The 24303-nt window shown below is 40.2% G+C and overlaps 2 protein-coding genes across 3 annotated transcripts in view; both read left to right on the top strand.

Moving 5' to 3' along the window:
* The first annotated feature begins 1221 nt into the window (after positions 1–1221).
* Positions 1222–18327, top strand: cpa1.S (carboxypeptidase A1 S homeolog). 2 transcript variants are annotated; one of them, XM_018254056.2, is made up of 11 exons: positions 1222–1330; positions 1690–1771; positions 2744–2878; positions 4572–4676; positions 6267–6368; positions 6976–7074; positions 7594–7704; positions 9992–10082; positions 16389–16588; positions 16673–16757; positions 18092–18327. In XM_018254056.2, the coding sequence occupies exons 1-11, from the start codon at positions 1254–1256 to the stop codon at positions 18277–18279; spliced, it is 1275 nt and encodes a 424-aa protein (XP_018109545.2). In that variant the 5' UTR covers positions 1222–1253; the 3' UTR covers positions 18280–18327. The 2 variants fall into 2 exon arrangements, with proteins under 2 accessions (XP_018109545.2, NP_001079924.1); NM_001086455.1 differs by lacking the exon at positions 1222–1330 and having other exon boundaries at positions 1607–1771.
* A 1279-nt stretch (positions 18328–19606) lies between these two features.
* Positions 19607–24303, top strand: part of cep41.S (centrosomal protein 41kDa S homeolog) — a 29667-nt gene continuing 24970 nt past the window's right edge. The window contains 2 exon segments of the mRNA NM_001091191.1: positions 19607–19731; positions 23056–23119. Of these exon segments, the coding sequence (NP_001084660.1) occupies positions 19699–19731; positions 23056–23119 (97 nt within the window). The 5' untranslated portion in view covers positions 19607–19698.

Here is a 24303-nt window from a genome sequence, read left to right as displayed (position 1 = left end):
CAGTCTGTAAAATTAGGTATGTATGTGCAAAGTTAACATAGTGTTTACTGACCTTTTCTACATAAGCCCAACTGAATAAGATAATGTCAAAAAGAGGTGAATACTTTCCCTTTAAGAACTGGTGCCCTTTAACACTGGTACCCACGTGTTTAATCTACAGCCAAACAAGAAAGCAAAACTTGTAAAGGTAAATTATGTCATTTTGAACAAAATAAGGCTTAAACTTAAAACTTATATTACAGACAAACTTTATTTTCTGCTTGATGATTTGAGATGACCCTTAAGCTTAGCTTTTCAACGGCTGCTCAGTGCCCACTGAGCATGTGAGTGTCGCAGACCCTTTCCAAGTCCTGCATCATTACTGCTACTGAAATGTTGAAACTTTAGGTTGGTACAATAAGTTCAGTATGTAAAATACGGCATCTTTAACCATTTTCATTTTTAGGGTTTAGCCCTCCTTTAAGTCTACTTAGCCAGTCATAACCTGTAACTCTTCTGTTGAATGTGTATGTGTGAAGCCCAAATTCCCTTGCATGTCTCTTAGGTGAAGGACAGAAAGGTTAAGTTTCAAGACAGCTAGTTATAACTATCTCAGAGTGGCTGAGGGTACACTATTTCACTATGTATAGTAATTATAGTACAGGTTTTAGCACAAATCTAGAAATCATATTTTTCATTATGTTTTCTAACTTGATATTCCAGGAGCAGAAAAAAACACCTACAAGTGATCAATTGCCTTCTACCTTGTAATGTATGAAATGGATTGCATTTTTACTAATCATAAGTTGACTTTTTTCAGTTACTCAGAAAGTCAAATTGGACAGCATGACTAAGGGGAATTAATCTTAAGCAAATACATGTATGTAACTTATTGACAACTGATGATGTAAGCAACCTTCTAGATTCAAACTACAGATACAATGAACAGATGTAGAACTTTGTTTGTACTGGATACATGTGTAGGGGGGGGCAAGACTATTAGCTTTATTGTAGAAAATCAGATTCTTATAATATGTGCTGCTTCAGAAAACATTTTGATACTACATAGCAAAAGTGTCCCCATTCCACTGTACATAGTTGCAACCACACAGATAAAAACAACATTTAAATTTAGCATGTTTAGTCAGGTGGTCTGTTCCCAGACTATTCAATCATAATTAATCAGCAATTGAGAAACTATACAGGTGTAGGGAAGCCTGATGAAAATGATAATTCTCCAGTATAAAAAACCTGGCCCTTGCTCTTTGTGTTCTATGTTGTACAAGATGAGGGGTATACTAGTTTTACTTGCTCTGGTGGCAGCAGCCTCCAGCATGGAGAATTTCAGTGGGTAAGTAGATGCTATCCTTGACTATTAAAAAAATAAAAAGATGTGTGGGGCAGCCTTTTCCACTGAAATAAGGGAAAGCATTTCTGTTTAATACGAGAACTTGCCATTGGAGCTTATCACTTCTCCTGCAGCTGTGCCAGCAGTAATGAAGTGTTCATTCCACTTGAGCAGAAACATCAGTATGCAATTGCAGTAAAAGTGGTATTTTTCTCTGAAACTTCAGAACAGTATTTGCCTGTTGATATAGCACATTTAATGAATAAAGTCATCAGGTGAATATTAGAAGATAAAACCATTGATAACACTATGAACTCATTTTGTGTCTTGGGCTTGTACATCAATGCCTTATTATTACACAGACAACAAGTCCTCCGAATTTTCCCTACTGATGAGGATCAGGTGAACCTGGTGAGGGCGTTGGAAGATCTGGAACATTTACAGGTAACCACAGACAAGCTTACACAGCCCTTTGGTTAATATCACTCCTGCTGTGGTGAATAATTACATTTTATTACAAATAATTACACATTATATACATTATATATTTGATGCCCCTATGCAAGCTCCAATTCTACCACTAATGGTTGCTGATGGGAACTTCTTGGGCTAACAGTCCAATCATAACTGTCTAGCATTACCTAGAACTGAACTATTTTAACTGACATGGAACAAGATACTTAATGGATCATTTAATAAAGGGGGGCAAGGTTCAAATTGTAAAAAGCAAGCACAAACACTGCTTGCCCTGGCAAAGAGACAACCAGCTTTGGGTGCAGAGAGCAACTTACATTGCACCACTGGTAGATGCAAGTATATAGTATCCTAACCCATATAATTTTCACCCTGTAATGCTAATATCCCTAGGGGCAGATTTACTAAAGGGCGAAGTGACCAGCGTTACCGCTTTCAGATCCAAAAAACGCTGGTGTCTTTCAGGGTGATAGCCTGCAAAAGTCTATCACCCAAAAAAAGGTTTCCCCCATACATTTTATAACATATAGAAACATTATTTTACAGTGAGCTTATGTGTAGGGCATTATAACAACTCTATTGAATTTATTAAGGTTCCCTTGGCATGTGCACCAGTGCACCATGTAACAGAGGTGCATTCAACTTGAATTTTCCCTCCGTATGCAAATTAGCCTGAGCACAAGATCTCTAACGAAGTTGGGCTAGGCAGAATTGAACGCTAGCGCATCTTCGCTTTGATTTGATCGCACTGTCGAAATCAGCCAGGATGAAACTTTGCATCTTAGTAAATTTGCGTTGTCTGATCGAATTTTTGCCTGGCAAAGTGTTGGCTGCGAAGCCATCACTGGCAAATTTTTGCAACTTAGTAAATTTACCCCTCAGTCTATAGAACTGCAGTGGCACGTGTATTATACATTTTTCACACATTTTCATTTGCTTTAGATCGATTTTTGGACAAGTCCCTCAAGAGTCCTTTTGCCCATTGATATCCGAGTTCCATTCCGCAATCTGCAATCAGTGAAAGTCTACCTGGAATCCAACAATATCCAGTACAGCATTATGATTCACGACATCCAGGTAATCAAGAGTTTTAGGGGTATATTTATCAAAGAGTGAAGTTAGAGATCGCCACAGTCTGCTAGAGTGAAATTCCCCCACTCTCCATTCACTTCTATGGTATTTTCAAAGGATGAACTTTTACTTTCACCCATTGATAAATACTCCCATAGAAATTAATGAAGAGTGGTGTAATTTCAATTTCGTGGACTGTGGTGATCTCTAACTTCACTCTATGATAAATATGCCCCATGGTATCTCAGATTTCAAATATCTGTGTTTACTGGCAAATATTGGTGGGTTATTTTCAAGGCATAAATTAGATGAAAACAGCATGGTTTTTAATATCACTGTACAGACAGAACAATAATTTATTTGGTTCTAGGGTTTAAACCTTCTATTATGCAATCATTTCTTTACTATGTAAATAAATGTGTCTGTATTAAATTATAAACTAAAAAAGAGTTGTCTGGCTGGAGTTTCTGTACTTGTGACTGTAATATGTAGTCACAGATTTGAATGGAGATATTATCTGAAATGTCTACCTACAGAGGCAACCTGTACTATAAATGTATGAGAAATCATGAGAAGTTCACATACCATATAAAACTATGGGGGTAGTAAAAGTTGTAAATAAGCTGAAAAAACAGAAATTAGAAAAAAAATCTGAAATTTGCATCTCACATTGTTACATTGTGGATTTTAATTGCACATAGCTTAGTTTTAAGGGATGCTTAAAGGTGATGTAATAACACTCAATATTTACAACTGTTTCAGTAAGACGTTTTATTACATAACCTGAATACAGGTGCAAACTATAGAATTCAAATAATTTTTTTTAAAATTTTACTGGCTGATGAGGTCACTAAACTATTTTTAGGTTCACTGTTTTCCATTGTGAATATCTTTACGTTACATCCCCCCATGTTCTGTTAAAGAGGAAGCAACAGGGGTCTGCAACCTTTACTATCAAAAGAGCCATTTTGCCCCTCTCCCACTAAAGAAAAATAGTCTGGAGCCGCAAAACATAACACAGCTGTATGTGCGAGGTGCTGTAAATACGACCTGACAGGCAAAACCGCAAGACTGAGCCCCAGCAAGCAGGATGAAGAGCCGCATGAGGCTCTAGAGCCGCAGGTTCCCTACCCCTGAATTAAAACATAAAAACTTGTTTTCTATTGTTAGCACAAACTTTTTTTTCTTTTGCTACCAGGATGCTTGGGTCAGCAAAACTGGTTAGTAGCTTAAATAGTACACTGGAAGATGAACAAGAAAACAATATGGAGAAGAAAATAGATATAATCTTAAATATAAAAGGAAATACCACATCATTACAAGCAGAATAATTGCTGATCATGTTTTCAAAGTTATAGTAAAGTATAGTCTTGTCCACTCAGAATCAAACAGCATTTCAGGACAGATGTAAACGTAATTTTTAATTGTAATAATTAAGCTTATTACAGCAGCTGATGCTGTAGTACTGCTCATAAGTTACGTGAATAGGAAGGCATCTATATATATATATATATATATATATATATATATATATATATATATATATATATATATATATATATATATATATATATATATATGTATATGTGTGTGTATTTGTGTGTACATGGTAGTAATTAATAACATATTAATATATTAATGAATATTCTCTCTGCTGTTAAGATGAAAGTGATGGTAATTTTCATTTTGTTTTATAAAGAGTTTGCTGAATGAAGAGCAAAACGATATGAGACGTAATCGTGCCACTGAAAACACAAGGTCTACTGACAGCTTCAATTATGCTGCCTATCATACATTTGATGAGGTGACTTAACCATTTTTTCTGTATTTATTTTGACTATTGTTAAAAAGCAAAACTATATGGTATGACACGAGTACAGAAGCGTTAGGGCATTCAAATGTTGCTGAAAGTATTGTTGAAACTATAGCATATCCACTTTGCTATTTAATAATGTGCAGAGCCTTAGAGCTCATCATCATCCCATGGTCAACTTGCACTCTTGCTCACAGGGCCGGAACTAGGGGTAGGCAGAGTAGGCACGTGCCTAGGGCGCAAAGCTGGGAGGACGTCAGGCACGTACCTCCTCTGTGGTCTACCCCAAGTCCGGTTCCCTTCTCTGCCCGACTCTACATTTTTTCCTTGCTTCTTTGCTCTTCTGCACATGCGCGCGAACTTCAATTTGCGCACGCGAGCGCAAATTCGCGCATGCGCACGCAAATTCGCGGAGGCGCCGCGACTGCCAGGCCTGCCTAGGGTGCCTGCCCAGAGTGGCCCGGCACTGCTTGCTCATCCCCTTTATAATTCACCCATCATGCCACAACAATTTAAATTTAAACAAGACCAAATGTTACTGTATGTGGAACAGGCCACATCAGTAAATATTATTTGACATATTACACTATATTGTTTCCATTTTAAGAATTACTTGTACAGTTGATTTGACTCATTACTATAGATATTTTGTTTCAGGCCTTTCCAGATATATTTATGCAGTACAGTGGATGACCCGCTCTATAGTCTTATCCCACAAACTGAATCTACTAATACTTTATAATTTAGAATTAATATCAACAGTCTTAAAGGAACAGTAACACCAAAAAATGAAAGTGTTTTAAATATCAGCAGTATAATGTAGTGTTGCCTTGCACTTGCAAAACTGGCGTGTTTGCTTCAGAAACTCTACTTTCATTTTATAAAGAAGCTGCTGTGTAGCCATAAGAGCATCCATTCATGCACAGTATACACAATAGATAACAGGTAAGTTCTCATGAATCCCATTGTATATTATAGAGCTTATCTATTATCTGCTGTGTATCCTATTCATGTTCTCCTTTTTCAGCTTTGAATGGCTGCCACACTGTGGTTTCAGAAAGAGCCAACACTTCACAATGGAACTGTTATCAGATAAACTGTCATTTCTAATAGTGTAAATGGAGTTGTGGTGGGGTGTTGGTGTTTTACTACTGAGTGCTATTCTCATATCTACCACTAGGTTATGGGAACATTTTTAGCAATACGGGTATCAGGGAGCTGTTACCCTGTTAACTTCCCCTTGTTCTGTTGATAGGCTGCTGGAGGGAAATAGAGGGGGTGATATCACTCCTACTTGCAGTGCAGCAGTGAAGAATGACCGAAGTTTATCAGAGCACAACTAACATGGCTGAGGGCACCTAGGAAACTAAGAACAAGTCTAGCCCCATGTCAAATGTCAAAATTGAATATAATTCTGTTTGCAGTATTCTGCTCGACCAGGTCTATTAACTGATGAGTTTTGAAAAAAAACATGTTTTTCCTTGACATAATACCTTTAAGTCATAGCACGAAAGAATTATTTTTTGTTCTAATTGACCAAAATGAAATTGTATTCATATGAATTTTGGATGCATTTAACAGATCAACGCCTTTATCGACAATTTGGTTAGAGAAAATCCAAATTTGGTCAGCAAAATACAGATTGGCTCAAGTTATGAAGGCCGTCCTCTTAATGTTCTGAAGGTAAGGTTACTAATATTAATATAAACCATTTGATTGAAGGGATATAATAAAATAATGCACAAGGCACAACATGGTGACTTCACCTATTATTACTACAGACACCACATCAAGTTTCCACAGTCTTGGACACAGAGGTCACACAATGCATTTACACAGCTGATTATATATTAATACTTTCTGTAACAAAGCTGGGTTTTTATACTGAATTATTCCATGCATTTTGTTTTTTAGAAAAAAACCTCTAATCATTTATTAGCAAAAAACATTTCCTTATAAACTCCACTATGCAATAAATGTAATCATTTTGCTTGGGTGATGGTGTAGATAATAAACAATAAAAGATTACATTGCAGTGAGCCTGAGACAAAATAAGGAAATGGCTTTAACATGAAATGAGTGATGGAATTGCAAATAAAGTAACAATAAAGGTACAATGCAGGGTGATTAGTGTTTTAAATACAACAGAATAATGTTAAGAAAAAGGTGTTCAAAGTTCTCTATTGCTTAAAAAAACCCACACTTTTAGCACAATTTTATTATAATCTTTCCAAATAAAAACATGAAACTGATTTCCACTCTCTGCCATTTCATTTCTTCCCCTGTTTAGTTCAGCACAGGTCCCAACCGCCCGGCATTCTGGATTGACACTGGTATCCATTCCCGTGAGTGGGTCACACAAGCTAGTGGTGTTTGGTTTGCCAAAAAGGTACATATCACAATTTAAATGTTTATGTTACTTGAAATTAAATTGTATGTTATCTGAAGTATATGCTGATAAGATAGGAAAATCATAAACCATGATTCATGATGTTTGAAGGAAATTCATGAAGGACTTGTGTGCAGAATGCTTATTTAATAAGGGCAGTGATGTAATTTTTCCTGGGCCCTTGATAAAACGATATAGTGTGATACTGTTTAACAAAATGATTTAAATTTTTTAAAAAGATTTTGAATAAGAGATGTCTGACCTATAGCATCTTCCCAACATCCCACCAACAGTTGACAGGAGTTGTGGTTCACCAATATCTGAGAGCAGTAGGTTGCTCATCTCTGGTTTATGTAATTCTTCCTCTAGTTAGGATGCTCAGTTTTAATGCATTGCAGGGGTCCTTTTTTATCTAGTCATGCAACTGCAATGTATTTTCTTGTCTTTTACTTCTCAGCCTTTTCACAATTTATTTTAGACTGATTGTTAATACTTTGCAATATCCTCACTTTTTGACAGATTGTAACAGATTATGGGAAAGATGCATCCTTGACAAATACACTCAACAAAATTGATATCCTCTTGGAAATTGTGACCAACCCTGATGGCTTTGTTTACACTCATACATCGGTATGATTATTAACTGTCTTCTGATAGATCCTACCAACCACATATAGGTTACATGAGATTACTGTAAACTGCATTCATTTATTGGTGTTTTAAGGAATTACTAATCTTTTGACACACTTTAGCCTTTAGGTTATTTCAGGTGTAAATGCTGATTATTATGATGAATGATGCTTATTGCAGCACTATCTATGTTTGTGCTGTGAGTACTAGTCTTTATTAAACAGTAACAATATCTATAGTCATTTGTTTGGCACATGGGGCAACAGCATTTTCAGCATAAAAGGCAAGTACCAGAGCCAGCTTTACAGATCTTGGCTTGAAAATGCATATTAGATCATTTCTGTACTGAGAACCACCACCATTGACACTTTCAGATAACAGTCAAGTGGAGACAGCAGGGTGGTTTGGGGCATTTTGTGCTAGCTGTAATATGCAGAAAAACTCACATGGCTTCAGTCTATAGAAGTCTGTAGAAGGAACAACCTGCTTTAAGGTATTTTTGTCTATATAGTGGGAGTAATAGGAATGTTGAGAGGTGTAATTTTCCAATGATTTTTAAAGAGCTGCCTCTGCATGCTCCTCCAAAATGCAAAATACTGTGTATCAATACATTTTATTTTTTAATTATTTTGTTCAGATAATATTTTACTGACCTTATTGTTAACATTATGCTTTAAAACATAAACAACTAATTTGCCATGAAAGGCAACAACTGACACCATGGGGCAGATTCACTAAGGGTCGAATTTCGAAGTAAAAAATACTTCGAAATTCGACCCTCGAATTGAAATCCTTCGACTTCGAATATCGAAGTCGAAGGATTTAGCGCTAAGCGTTCGATCGAACGATCGAAGGATTTTTCGTTCGATCGAACGATTAAATCCTTCGAATCGAACGATTCGAAGGATTTTAATCCAACGATCGAAGGAAAATCCTTCGATCAAAAAAAGTTTAGCAAGCCTATGGGGACCTTCCCCATAGGCTAACATTGACTTCGGTAGGTTTTATCTGCCGAAGTAGGGGGTCGAACTTTTTTTTAAAGGGAAAGTACTTCGACTATCGAATGGTCGAATAGTCGAACGATTTTTAGTTCGAATCGTTCGAATCGAAGTCGAAGGTCGTAGTCGAAGGTCGAAGTAGCCCATTCGATGGTCGAAGTACCCAAAAAATACTTCGAAATTCGAAGTATTTTTCATTCGAATCCTTCACTCGAGCTTAGTGAATCGGCCCCCATATGTTTTGCCCTCAATGGGCTTGTGTGGTTAAGCACAAATCCTTGTGCTCAATTCCAGAGGCATTCAAGATGTACATGTATGGAACCTCACTGTTACTTTGCTACCTTACTAGCATTGAATTTCCTAGACACAAGCTAGTGTGTCTGTCAGGGCAAGGCAGCCCGATAGTTATGGCTTGTTCAAAGCATTGCTTCTGTGTGGCCCAAATGCACTCTGCCCTGATGCTCTTGAAGCATAGAAGACTTTGAGCTGTAGTTAGTAGAAAATCAGATGGCACACACTCTGGCAAATGTGCAAAAAACTTGTAGTTTATTGAGATACACACACACAATGTTTCGGAGGGACAAACTCCTTTCTCTTCAAAAAGAGAGCACTTGAGAAAGGAGGTTGTACCGCTGAAACGTTGTGTGTGGATCTCAATAAACTACAATGCAATGCACATTTGCAAGAGTGTGTGCCATTTGATTTTCTACTATATACAGATACTGAAACCAAGGTTTGCATGTTAAGCACTGCTCACAATGTAAAATCAGTCTAAGCAAAGGTTTAGCGTTAACAACTGCTCTGGAGTTTCATTAAATATTTTGTCACTAAAAAGACTTTGCTTTCGCAAAAATTAATTACATACACTGCGAATGTTCACAAGAGCCAAGTGTTCGCAAACTTTGAGATGAAGTCAATGAGGACATAAAGGACGCAAACATAGTCACTTACGTTTGCAATTGTCTTTGCGCAGGTTTTTTGTGCTAGCAAAACATGACATTCCACCTAATGTTATACATTAAATTTGTATAGATGAAAAACTTAACTGAACTTATCATTGTTTTGGAAACCCAGTTTAAGTACAAATAGGTAATAAAAGTCAGTTAAGCTTTGTAACTAATTCTTATAGAAGGTACTATTTTATAGATATATATGACTGCTGAAATAAACATATGGAGGTTCCACTTGTCTATAAATTCTATGCACACAGAATAAAGATATTTTCTTGGAACACAATAAGCTATACCATCATACTCTCCAGTATTAACAGCAATTTTTTAACATTGCAGAATCGTATGTGGCGCAAAACCAGATCTCCAAATTCTGGTTCCCGCTGTATTGGAACTGACCCCAACAGAAACTGGGATGCAGGCTTTGGAGGTAAGAATTATGAAATAAATAAAAGCCATGAATATCTTTTAAATTATATTCTTATAAATGGTGATGGCAATAAATATAATCAGTGCCTAGTGATGTAATTTGGGTCACATGATGTGTGTATTATAAAATATAAAACTCACACAGTGATATCGCAAGGGACTAAGGAGGATTTGAAGAGAAGCCTGCAGTGCCAGTAATAAAGTTAATTGGTAGGCGGCAGCTTGCCTGTAGCATTTGCAGGGGACTGGCTGAGTTAGCTACCTGCTATCAGGAAAGAGTGTTCATTGGCTGTCACTATATTAGTTGGAGGGCTTAGGAAGGAGGAATTGTGTTCCTACCAAAAGTTTTTTGAAAAGCACATTTTAATTAAAACTGTGTCTACCACCTATTCTGAGTAGAGCAGTGTAGCATTAAATAACAATAACAGTTGTAAATGTTTTCATAAATGAAAATGAATATAGCTAGGAATGTATTAATCTATTACAATATTATACATAATTAGTACTGCATTGTCATGAATAGGTTAATCAGTGGGATGTTACCCTATTTGATATTAGCCCCCCCCCCGTAAAATTTTCTGCGGACACCTTGTAAGAAAATTACCTGAGTCGCGGCGGCGTGGACGGCCGCCACGCCGCCGCGCTCCTTCTCCGTCGGCTTCCGGGTCCTAGTGCGCGCGCGGCGCGCATGCGCATTATTTAAAGGCGCAGGCGCGCTGACGTCATACAAAGGCGCGAATTTCAAATGTATTTAAAGGTACAGTTTTACTTTATGCATTGCCCGTGATAGGATATTGTTTCCTGGTGCTTCTGAGCCTTGTGCTATATTCTGAACCTGTTTGAATCCGGTTTTTGACCTCTGCCTGTTTCCTGACGACGCTCCCATCTGAATCCTGACCTGTGCCTGTTAACCGACTACTCTATTGCCTGAACCCCTTCTGCTTGATACCCGGTTTTGACCCTTTCCTGCCTGACGATCCTTGCTATCTGCCTGCCTCGACCCAGCCTGTCTGACTATCCTCTCTGCCTCATCCTTGCCTGTAACTGTGATCCTCGGCCCAAAAGACTCTAGATACCTGCCGTGCCCCATTGCTTGCCAGAACTCTAGCCTTGCCCACTCATAAGTCCAGGTGGCACCCCAGTAGGCGGAGGGCCTTCCCGAAGCCCAAAAGTGGTCACACATACTGGTGAAGAGAGCTCTGACCACGGTGCTTGGCTCTAGTTCTGGTATTGGGTGCCGGCCGTGACATTATCACGGGCCATGGAGGACGACGATCACATTGAAGCTGCTGCTGCTGCTGCTCCTCTCCCAACATCCACTGATCTGTTGCTTACTACTTTGCTGCAACGAATGGAGGACCAGGAGCAAAAGCAAAATTATCTGCTCCAGGGGTTCCATAATCTAACCCGCCAGCTGGGACCCTCGCAGCAGTCAGCTAGTTCTGTTCCTACATCCTCTGTGGGTTCCCCGCCAGATAGGGGTTCTACATCCAGACCCCAGGAACCCAAGATCGCATTTCCTGCCAAGTTCGGTGGGGACAGAACCCAGTTTTTTGTTTTTCAAGAAGCCTGCAAGCTGTACCTCAGCTTTTTCCCCCATTCTTTTCCCTCTGATGAGGAAAAGGTCAGATTCGTTATGACCCTATTAGTGGGTGACCCCCAAATCTGGGCACTTAGACTGCCAGCCACCGATCCTGCCCGTTTATCTTTAGACCAGTTCTTCCGTTCTATGGCTATTCTATACGATGACCCGGATCGCGCCTCTTCGGCCGACTCCGCGATTCGTAAATTACGCCAAGGTAAACGGGAGGTGGAAACTTATTGTACTGAGTTTCGTAGGTGGGCGGTGGAAACGGGGTGGAATGATACGGCTCTACGGAGTCAGTTTCGCATTGGTCTGGCCAAATCTGTCAAAGACAGCCTTGTTAACTATCCCCTATCTTCTAGTCTGGATGACCTTATGTCTTTGGCCATCCAGATAGATAGGAGACAAAGGGTGAATAGGGATGAACAGGATACTTATGTTGGGTATAAACATGTTCATAGTGCTAAGTTTTCAAACCCCTCTGTGTCTCAACCTCAGGAGGAGCCTATGCAGCTAGGCATCTCACACCTTACTCCTGAGGAAAAGGCACGCAGGCGGTCCCTTGGGCTGTGTATTTATTGTGGGGAGAAGGGTCACTTTCTCAATCAATGCACCAAGAGGCCGGGAAACGCCCAAGCTTAAATGGAGAAGGGGAGCTCCATTTGGGTGCAGGCGTTTCCTCTCCCCAATCTGCCTCTAAGGTTCTATTACCAGTTAAATTGACCTGGCCTACGGGCACTATCGAAGTGTCGGCTTTCATTGATTCTGGGGCAGAGGGTAATTTCTTGGACGCGGCTTTTGCTGCAAAATTCAAAATTCCACTGGTTGCCCTTAATCCGCCCATGAGAATCCTTGCTGTAGATAAAAGACCCTTGGGGTCTGGGGTGGTTTCCCAAAAGACCATCAACCTGTCCTTGTGTATAAGTAATCTGCATTCTGAAGAAATAGCTTTGTACCTCATTGAGGGAGCTTCCTGTCCTCTCATTCTGGGTTTACCCTGGCTCCAGAGGCATAACCCTCTGATAGATTGGGTTTCTAGGGAGGTTATTCAGTGGGGCTCTGGTTGTAGTGGGGTGTGTACTCCATCTGTAGTGGGTAATACCATCCTTGAGGGGTTACCATCTGCCTACACTGCCTATTCTGACGTATTTTCCAAAAAGGCAGCTGAGACACTACCCCCACATCGGCAGTATGACTGCCCTATTGATCTGCTTCCGGGATCATCTCCCCCTCGAGGCAGAACCTTTCCCCTCTCATTGCCTGAGGCCCAGGCAATGAGAGAGTATATTCAAGAGAACCTTGATAGAGGGTTTATTAGGCCTTCCAGTTCCCCTGCGGGGGCAGGGTTTTTCTTTGTAGGCAAGAAAGACGGTGGTTTACGCCCCTGTATTGATTATAGGGGCTTGAACAAGATCACTGTGAAAAACCGCTATCCCTTACCCCTTATCTCTGAATTGTTTGACCAGGTCAAGGATGCTAAAATCTTCTCCAAATTAGACCTGAGGGGAGCTTACAATCTCATACGGATCAGGGAGGGGGACGAGTGGAAAACTGCTTTCAATACCAGGGATGGCCACTATGAGTACCTCGTAATGCCCTTTGGTCTATGTAACGCCCCAGCAGTGTTTCAGGAATTTGTCAATGACATCTTCCGGGACCTGTTGGGGGTATATGTGGTGGTTTATCTTGACGACATACTAATTTTTTCTGCAAACCTTTGCGAACATCGCATTCATGTCTGTGAGGTATTACGTAGGTTAAGGGTGAATTGTCTGTATGCTAAGTTAGAGAAATGCACATTCGAGGTAACCTCTGTCCAATTTCTGGGGTTCAACATTTCTTTTAAGGGTCTTGAAATGGATCCGGGCAAGGTGAGAGCTGTCCTGGATTGGACTCAACCCCTTTCACTGCGTGCAACCCAGAGATTCTTGGGGTTCGCAAATTATTACAGGCAATTCATCAAAAACTTTTCTGTCATAGTGGCGCCCATCACTAATTTAACCAAAAAAGGTGCTGATCCCAGCATGTGGCCCCCTGAAGCTATTCAAGCTTTTGAAACCCTCAAGAGGGAATTCAGTTCCGCCCCAATTCTACGCCATCCTGATACTGCTTTACCTTTCATTGTGGAAGTAGATGCTTCTGAGGTAGGAGCAGGGGCGGTTCTTTCCCAAAGGCACCCGACTACCAACAAATTGCATCCCTGTGCGTTCTTCTCTAGGAAGTTCCTGCCCGCTGAGGTAAACTATGATATAGGGAATCGTGAATTGTTGGCAGTCAAGTGGGCCTTTGAGGAATGGCGGCACCTACTGGAGGGGGCTAAACACCAGATTACGGTCTATACTGACCATAAGAATTTGCTCTATATTGAGTCAGCTAAGCGATTAAACCCCAGACAGGCTAGGTGGGCTCTGTTCTTCACCAGGTTTGATTTTTCTTTAACCTTTAGACCTGGTACAAAGAACATCAAGGCAGATGCTCTCTCTAGGAGCTTCGACTCAATCTGTTCTGACTTAGATGATAATCCTTCTATTATCCCAAGGGAATGTATTGTAGCCACATTGGAATCTGACCTCTCTTCCTTATTGTCCTCTGTTCAAAATGATGCTCCCTCCAACACTCCTGAGGGGAGGCTTTTTGTTCCTGAAAATCTCAGAGAACAGGTGTTAAGAGAGGTTCATGATTCCAAAATGGCAGGACACCCCGGTGTAAGTAAAACTACATCTTTGTTGTCCAGAAGTGTGTGGTGGCCAACTTTCAAGCAAGATGTAAAATCGTTTGTAGACTCTTGCCCTGTTTGCCAACGCTCTAAATCTTCTAAAAATTTGTCCCAGGGATTACTCATTCCCCTGCCTATTCCTGAGAGACCGTGGACCCATCTTTCGATGGATTTTATAGTGGACTTACCATCGTCCCAGGGGAAAACAGTAATTTGGGTGGTCGTGGACAGATTTAGCAAAATGGGTCATTTTGTCGCACTTCCACATCTCCCTTCCGCTAAAACCTTATCTGAGCTTTTTATTCAGCACATATTCAAGTTACATGGTTTTCCTGTTAATATTGTTTCTGACAGAGGGGTTCAGTTTGTCTCCAAGTTTTGGCGAGCATTTTGCTCTTTAGTGGGGATTAATCTTTCGTTTTCTACTGCTTATCACCCACAAACCAACGGGCAAACTGAAAGGGTAAATCAGACCTTAGAACAATTTCTAAGGTGCTATGTCTCTGAGAATCAGTCTTCTTGGGCAGAATTGTTATCCTGGGCAGAATTTGCCTACAATAATGCTTCACACTCCTCCACTGGGGAGTCTCCGTTTTTTATTGTTAATGGGTTGCACCCCAAGGCATTTTCTTTTTCAGGGTCTGGTTCCTCTGTTCCATCTGCCAACTCCTCTGTCGAACAGTTTTCTAAAGTCTGGTCACAAGTTCACAACTCTCTTAAGACAGCTACATCCTCTCAGAAGAGGGCTGCTGATAGGAGACGCAGGGAGGCACCCCAATATAAGGTGGGAGACTTGGTGTGGCTCTCCACCAAGAACATTAAATTGAAAGTTCCTTCCCTAAAATTGGGTCCCCGTTTCATTGGTCCATATCCCATCACTTCTGTTATCAACCCTTCTTCTGTTCGTCTTAAGTTACCTGTTAATTTCAAAATTTCTGATTCCTTTCATGTCTCGCTACTAAAACCTGCTTCTAACACCCGCCTTGTTTCTGTTCCTCCTCCAGTGCAAGTTGACGGTCAGCCTGAATTTGAGATCCAGGAGTTCCTTGATTCCCGTTTGGTACGTAACAAACTCCAGTACCTCACTAGATGGAAGGGATTCGGTCCTGAGGAGAACTCCTGGGTCTCAGTTGATGACATCAAGGCTGACCGCCTCAGGAGGCAATTTCACATTAAGTTTCCTGGGAAGCCTGGGGGTCCAGTGGCCCCCCCTAGAGAGGGGGGTAATGTAAGAAAATTACCTGAGTCGCGGCGGCGTGGACGGCCGCCACGCCGCCGCGCTCCTTCTCCGTCGGCTTCCGGGTCCTAGTGCGCGCGCGGCGCGCATGCGCATTATTTAAAGGCGCAGGCGCGCTGACGTCATACAAAGGCGCGAATTTCAAATGTATTTAAAGGTACAGTTTTACTTTATGCATTGCCCGTGATAGGATATTGTTTCCTGGTGCTTCTGAGCCTTGTGCTATATTCTGAACCTGTTTGAATCCGGTTTTTGACCTCTGCCTGTTTCCTGACGACGCTCCCATCTGAATCCTGACCTGTGCCTGTTAACCGACTACTCTATTGCCTGAACCCCTTCTGCTTGATACCCGGTTTTGACCCTTTCCTGCCTGACGATCCTTGCTATCTGCCTGCCTCGACCCAGCCTGTCTGACTATCCTCTCTGCCTCATCCTTGCCTGTAACTGTGATCCTCGGCCCAAAAGACTCTAGATACCTGCCGTGCCCCATTGCTTGCCAGAACTCTAGCCTTGCCCACTCATAAGTCCAGGTGGCACCCCAGTAGGCGGAGGGCCTTCCCGAAGCCCAAAAGTGGTCACACATACTGGTGAAGAGAGCTCTGACCACGGTGCTTGGCTCTAGTTCTGGTATTGGGTGCCGGCCGTGACACACCTTTTGGCATGTAAGCCCCAAATGCATTTTACTGACAGACAAAGTTGTTTTTCTTTCCATTAAAATTTTTTTCTTTATGAAACTATGTCTTCAATTTATGATAATGATGTGCTCTAGGTCCTGGCTCAAGCTCAAATGCCTGCACTGAAACCTACAGAGGACGCGCTGCCCATTCTGAACCTGAAGTGAAAGCCATTGTGGACTTTGTGAAAAGTCACGGCAACATCAAAGGCTTTGTCTCCATTCACAGCTACTCCCAGATGCTTCTCTTTCCATATGGATATACTAGTGCCAGAGCCCCCAACCACGATGAGCTAGTAAGCTACTATATATATGAAATTGCATTTGTATCATTTAACATATGATGTTTTTTTTAATTTTGTTTTTGTAATTCAACCTAGAACGCTGTGTCAAGGGATGCTGTTAATGCCTTGGCCTCACTGTATGGAACAGCTTACACCTATGGCAGCATAATTACTACGATCTGTAAGTTTACAAAAAAATAGAAACACTTTTTAATTCAGAAGGCAATTTCTCTCCTACTTTTTATATTTCAGTGTTTTTTCCTGTACTAGAAAACTTTGTTTACACATTAGGGTAATAGATCATGGGGTGCTTCAGACACTTTAAGAAACATATAGTAGAATACCCAATTTACGTTTTTTTTAAAGGTTTTATTTATTTGTTTGAACTTCAACAAACATATAGTAGTCAGATCAGGAAAGCATTGGTTACTGGTACATATACTAAGTTCTGTATTCTGTAAAAAAAATTGCCTAAAGGAGCCAATGCTCTTGGAGTGAGTCAATTAAATTTAACATAACATATTATAGATAAAGAGGTGGAAAAGGGGAGAGAGAGAAAGTAGGGAGGAGGGGGTTTAATTTTACTATTGCTCTGTGGTGTAACTAGGGTTGCCACCTGGCCGTTATCTTACTGGCCTGGCCAGTAAAAAATGATGGTTGATCCCAATGTTAATAATAGGGAAAAAAGTTAAATATATATATGAAGGCCGGTATTTTTTTTCCCAGAAAAAGTACCCTAGGTGTAACTGAGTCCAGTGCATCAGCCCATGGACCCCAGACTTTTTCAAATTTGTCCAGGAAGCCTCTACATATTTATGTCAGCTTCTAAAGAGGGAGTGCTTCATTTATTAGGAATTTCCATAATTTTACGGTTGGCGCAGTAGGCAACTTCCATGAGAGGATAATTGTTTTCCTAGCATAAAAATATAGGAATCGCAGGAGCGTGCGCCAGTACTTGTCAGGCACTATGTTTTCCACCAGTCCAAAAACACATACCTCTGGGGACCACACATTTGGCATACTGAGAGTTTGTACTAAGAATGTTGCTACTTTTGCCAAAAATGTATCAGTGGACAGGTACAAAAAGCATGTATAAATGTATGTAATTGGGCTAGCTCCACATTGTTATTTGATGTAAGGCCCATGGAGTGCTCCAATTTTCATTTTAGGGGGCCAGAAACAAATGGTGTAAAATCAGGGAAATGTATTATGTGATCGGAGCACAAAGAAAATAAGTAAAAAAAGTAAGAGTTCAAAAAAACTAAAGTGCCAGACACAGCACTGGATTATTATCTTTCCCATTCTATAGCACTTTAATACTGTAGTTTATATGAACTGTTCCTTATATCTATATCTGTGTTTCTTTATATTATTTAATGCAATTAAACACAATTATTTGATTGGATTGGCCTTTTGTGAACACATATAAAAAAAAGTTTACATGGAGGGATAACTCCCTAAAATTTAAAGTTTTTGAGATTACATAATTTAGAGATACATATTTGTAAATTGCAGATCAAGCAAGTGGAGGAACCATTGACTGGACCTACGATCAGGGAATTAAGCACTCCTACACCTTTGAGCTGCGTGACACAGGCCGCTATGGATTTGCACTACCAGCTAACCAAATCATTCCAACTGCAGAGGAGACTTGGCTTGCACTCACCAAGCTGATTGAGCACACCCGTGATAATCCTTATTAAACAGCCTTTAACCTTTTGGAGTAAATAAAGTGCCTTTTTCCACATTCATTTGGTGGCTTTTCATTTCTTTTTACCTTTATACTGAAAATAATAAAGACCCTTTTTCCACTTCTGAAAATTATCAGATATGAAGAGAACAATTGTACAATGTGAATAGTTTATTTTAATTTCCCATAAAGAGCCAGGTCCCTTATGTTTTTCTCTGAAGTAGAGGCTAGAACAAAAATATAACTAAAATTGCTGACATGAAAATCAATCATTCAGAGCCACTTGCAGAGCTTTACATGGCAACAGTTTCAATGTAAAGAGATACAATGTAGTTAATGGTTGTGGCCAAAAAAAGCCTATTGTGCCAGAGCTTGAACAAAAGTAGAATAGCTGCAGCTTAAGGGCTCTTACAGACAAGCGTTTCTAGCTGCGATCCCCTGCGTTCCGGTTTCATGCATTCAGCTGCAGGGGAGCGCAGGAGTAGACACACTGAATTCTTTTCAATGTGGCTGTAAACACACAGACGCATGTAAGCACCGAACGCAGGTTGGGACGCATTTTTCCTGCATTCGGCACTTACATGTGTCTGTGTGAGTACAGCCACATTGAAAAGAATTCAGTGCGCCTACTCCTGCGCTCCCCTGCGGCTGAACGCATGAAACCGGAACGCAGGGGAGTGCAGCTAAAAACGCTTGTCTGTAAGAGCCCTAATAATGTTTTTTTAGACAAACGGGTTAATCCTGGTAAATGTCTGTCTAATAAACAATCATACCATATATGAAGTCTACTTCCAATTTAATATTAAATGGATATGAGTCTATAACAGAAAATATTAAACAAAATTCAGATTTTTTCACAAGCACAACCAAGAAAGGGTTACTCTTAGAAATTATGAATTGCATCAGGCCCGGACTGGCACTCTGTGGGTTCTGGCAAATGCCAGAGGGGCTGCTATAAGGTGCATTTAGTGGGCTGGTGGGGGCTGTTTGGGCCTCTGTGTACTCGAAATTCCAGGACCTATTTTGACTCTTAGTCCAGACCTGCAATATATAATATTTTAATGAAAGCAGGTGACTGGAAGATAAATCTGTTCTCTATAACGTTTATCTTCCCTCCAACTCCGAGATTCTACAGCTACAATGTAAACAGGCCACACTACAACAGCCCACATCACCGGGCAGTCAGGCGGGAACAGACCACGGACTGCACCATTAAGCATGTGGCGTCCCGTGTCGCCTAGCAACTGCAGCGAACTGTCACCAGCACCATAAGCAACGCCTTCTTTTTTAGTCATAAACACTGCGATTTGTGTTCACTACGAGTTCCACCAATCCAGAAAGCGATTGTTAGATACTGCCGTTTGTTGCAAGGCAGGGGGCGGTGGAGGGAAGTTGCCGGGGCCACAGTACTGTATAGTTTTCGGATAAGATCATGTCAGCGAAGAGGAGCATCGGGGATTCAGAGGTGAGAGACCGTGTCTGGGAATGGCAAAAGTGCTCTACATACAACAAAGCTGTATATTGATATTCATTCACCAGCCGTCGTTGATCTGCTGATGGCAATGCAGTTTAATTGGGGAGATTGTATGTTGTGGCTCATGGGCACATGCTGTTGCAGGCAGCTCAATCAACTTCTTTTTGGCCTTGTGCAACTATGCCAGATATTGTCAGCTACAGCTGCAAACTTACAGGCCTCTGTAATGCAAAGAAAGAGCAACATTCCCATTCATTCTAAGAGAAATGCAGTCTGTCTTTAATACCTGTTGCAGTTGTTAATACCCCATAGTTAGAGGTAACAATAGGGTAAGAGCAGTGTCGGACTGGGATGCCAGGGGCCCACCAGACCAAGAGAAGCATTTATTCCCATAAAGAAATAAGGAATGACCATGAAATTGGTCACATAAAGCAAAAGGCTCACTGACACCTGGGCCCGCTGGGAGTTTTCCTGGTATCCCAGTGGCCAGTCCGACACTGGGTAAGAGGTTGGGTGGTCGGTGGAGCTGCCAGTTACAGTTCTGAACTCACCAGCCCTTGGTGACAAATGCTTGGAATAGCCCTCATTACGCTCCTTTAGGAATAATGTCTTGTACCAGTGGGTCATGCACTCAAAAAGGCCTTCGCGATCATTTTGAAGAGGTAATCTGTGTTGGGCTGGGCTCTCTGATATGGGCAGAAACCAGTGGGTGATAGTATGGCGGCTGTCCAGGGTCGGACTGACCTGGAGGGACACCGGGAAAAAACCCAGTGGTCTCCGACCCTCATGGGCCAGACCCCCCTCTCTTGACATTCTGGTCAGCAGTCCCAGTGGGCACCCCAGTCCGACCCTGTAGCTGTCCTTTTAGTGGGCCCACAGGAATCCAGTATGACACTGGAGATGATCTCCTTATCCACCCATACACTGGTAAAATGTTTGTCTGTATAGATATATATATATATATATATATATATATATATATATATATATATATATATATATATATATATATATATATATATATACACACACTGTCTTGTTTCTGTTTGTCTTTACTCTGTAAAGCTCTTGATTACATGAATAATCATTCATTCTTAATTAACCCATTTTAAAAGGTCCTGCAGACGTTGTCCCTAGAAAATTCAAACACATGGAATATGTACAATCAAATTAAATACTATTGTTTATCTTTATGGATTTTTATTTTTTTTCCACCACAAAAATAAACATCCATCCTTTTATGAACTGCAACAGCACCCTCTAATTATCATTAAATATGTTTGAATTACAGATCCAATACAATTTTAAGTATAAAAAACTGCAGTGCCTTCAAAAAACCAATGGCCTTATACTTCTCTTTGGATAAACACCATTTATCATTTTTTCCATGTATGGTTTTAGAAAGTCTGTCATATCACCATTTCATAAATTAGCAATAAATATATAATGGTACATACACACCGACATTTATAATTTGTTCATTTTTTGTTACATATTGAGATGTACAAGTGCTTGAAAACTACCACCATACCTATATGAATAGTCCACAGAATGACAAAGAGGTGCAGTTTTTAGTACCGTGAACTCCAAAAAAGAATGAAACCACAATGATGGTAGACAAATTACACCGTTTCATGTATACATACCATGATTCTCTTTTCTGACAAATTGACATTTTAGTTAGTAGAATTGAACACAAGTTCTAAAGCCCTTTGTTAAACGGTCCGATTAGTTTCTTTTTTAAGAGATGCAGTCATGATTTTTATGGTATCGTTTTTATTTCTAAATTACACTGTTTCTACTGCAAATATAAACTTATAAAAATGTATTCCTGAACCAGCAAGTATATTTTTTTTAACTTGTAATATTGGATTGTAGGCAGTCATCTCAGGACATTTTGTCTAGTAATGCTCTTTTAGAAAGCCAGCACTTCATGATGGAACTGCTTTCAGGCGGGTTATTGTTTCTCCTACTCCATGAAACTGGAGGAGTCACAGTGGGACTTTGATTTTTTACCATTGAATGCTATTCTTAGATCTACCAGGAAGCTGGTTACCTTCCCATTGTTCTATTGTTAGGCTGCTGGGGGGGGAGAGGGTTGATATCACTTTAACTTGCAGTGCAGCAGTAGCAAGTGTCTGAAGTTTATCAGAGCACAAGGCACATGACTGGGGGCACCTGGAAACTGACAATATGTCTAGCCTCATGTCAGATTTAAAAATTAAATATAAAAAAATCTGTTTGCTCTTTTGAAAAAAGGATTTAAGTGCAGAAGTCTGCTATAGTAGCACTATTAACTGATGCATTTTGAAAAAAACATGTTTTCCCATGACAGTATCCCTCTAAGATTTATTATGAAGATATAGAGGGTAGACATATGAACCCAGCTAAAAGAGAGCAGAAGCAGTGCTAACCTAATAGCCTTTATCCCTATGGTAGAGAACATTAAGGTACATCACTTAAACCAAGTCTAAGAAAATCATTTGCTACAAGTCACGTGGTATTATTCAAACCTCTGATTCTGTCCGCATACAATCTATAACGGCACACATACCCCTTATGTGATAAAATACACTAAGAGGGTTATTTATTATATGTCTGATTTTCTTTTTCTGGTCAAAGTTTTAAAGGGGGAACACCATTTTTTTGTAGAAAATACAAAAACACAAAATTTTCGTGATTTATCAAACCTTGAGACTGCTAAAAGTCCAAATAAAAAAGTATTCCATTTCAAACCTGCTGAGTTCATGAAGACGTCAATGGCAGATGTCTTGTTTACAATTGGAAGATGTCATGATTTGTGTTGCGTTTTGTACAATAATCCGATTTACTCAGAATATAATAGATAAAGTTTTCGGGGTGTCAAATTTGAAAAAAAACATACGATTCTGATTTTTTCACAGTTTTGAGTCTTTTCCCGCACCAGATTTTTTAGAGTTAATTTATTGATAAAAAAGTGGATGGGAGTTTGGTCGAAGCAGTTTTAACAAAGTAATCAGAAATTTTCAGATTTTAGTAAATACCCCCTAAATTTGCACAGGAGTAGTAATCCATAGCAACCAATAAAATGTTTGCAGGTGACCAGTAAATGCTACCTGCTGATTGTTTGCTATGGGTTACTGCTCCTGGGCAAACTTAGTGCATTTTATTCCATAACTCCCTTGCTTTGATCTTGTGGTGCTCTATAGACCCTATTAATATTTATGATAAATAAAAATGAGTAGATATCATTGAGACAATTGGTTGACACTCCTCTTAGATCTATAGTTCAGCAAGCTGAGTATTTAAGTAAAATTAAATTTTTTTTTATTTCAGATCTTGAAGAAAAGAATTCCACAAAATCAAAAATACGAGCATATCAAAACAAGGCTAGATACAGGTCAGTGTCTTTGAAAATGCTAACCTGTGATCCAAGGTTTTCTTTTATTGTGTTCTTTATCTAACCAGCTATGTTATTGCAAGAGTTTGTTTTGGCATGTGGCACTCCTGAGTTTTGAACGCAAAGGTCCCACACAAAAGACCACCACAGTTCTCCCTGAGAATACTTGTGCCATAGCCCCTAGGAACTATTGTTCTTGCATTGATGTCAGACTGGGAAATTATAAAATGTCATTAGCAGATCTGATGTAGTTTTATTGGTACATTAAGACAGTAAAGTTGTGGGAAAGACTAGAAGGTAAGCTATTACAAAATGCTAATTTGGAGATACTTGCCCCTTGGGACATGAGGTGGCTGCTGAGATTGAAACAATAAAAAAAAAAGACACTTGACTCAAAAAGATACCAGAGACCCAGTGCATATAAAGTACTGTAGCTCTACTGCTGGGCCGTGTTGAGTTTCTATTCTATCAATACTGCGGCTAAGGACAGAAGTCAATAACATGAATAGCAATCTGCTCTAAATTTTGTGTGTGATCTCAAAGTTCTGGCTGGTTTAAAAGACCATACATGTAGACAGTCAATACTTTTACAGAAGTCCCAATGGAGTGGTAAGGGCAGCATTTTAAGATTAAGCTCTACATATAATAAAGTTGCTGGTCAGGATAGTAATATTATAAATAAATTCTGGCATGTTTATATCCCTACCTAAAACATAGTGTGATCCATTGCATGCTCTCACATTGCAGCTGTAATAGACTCAGAACTATTGGTAGTTTTCTAGCAAATAGAGATGTTCTGAATCTGGAAACAGAACACTAATAATTGTGTTTAGAGGTTAAATTATTTGCTGAAAACGTTTTCATGGAAATAACACAAAAGCAAAGCCCCCAGCCCCAGCAAACCTGCATTCACCCGACCCTCCAGCACTGCTAAATGATCATCTGTACCATTTCAGTGGCGCTGGGGGCAGTGCGATCCTTCCATAGGCTGATTACGAATGAAAACAGTAATTCAGCCTATGGAAGGATCACTCCGCCCCCAGCCCAGCGTCACTGAAGCAACGTGGAAGATCTGTTGGTAGTGTCAGCCGGTCTGCTGCACACAGGTTTGCGGGGCTGGGGGCGGCTTTGTGGGGAACTATTCCGGGTGCAGCATTTACTTGATACTGACATGTTCCTTTGAT

This window comes from Xenopus laevis, chromosome 3S (assembly GCF_017654675.1).
Source record: "Xenopus laevis strain J_2021 chromosome 3S, Xenopus_laevis_v10.1, whole genome shotgun sequence".
NCBI lineage: Eukaryota > Metazoa > Chordata > Amphibia > Anura > Pipidae > Xenopus > Xenopus laevis.
The sequence above is the reverse complement of the archived record's forward strand: the minus strand, read 5'-3'. Positions and strand labels throughout refer to the sequence as shown.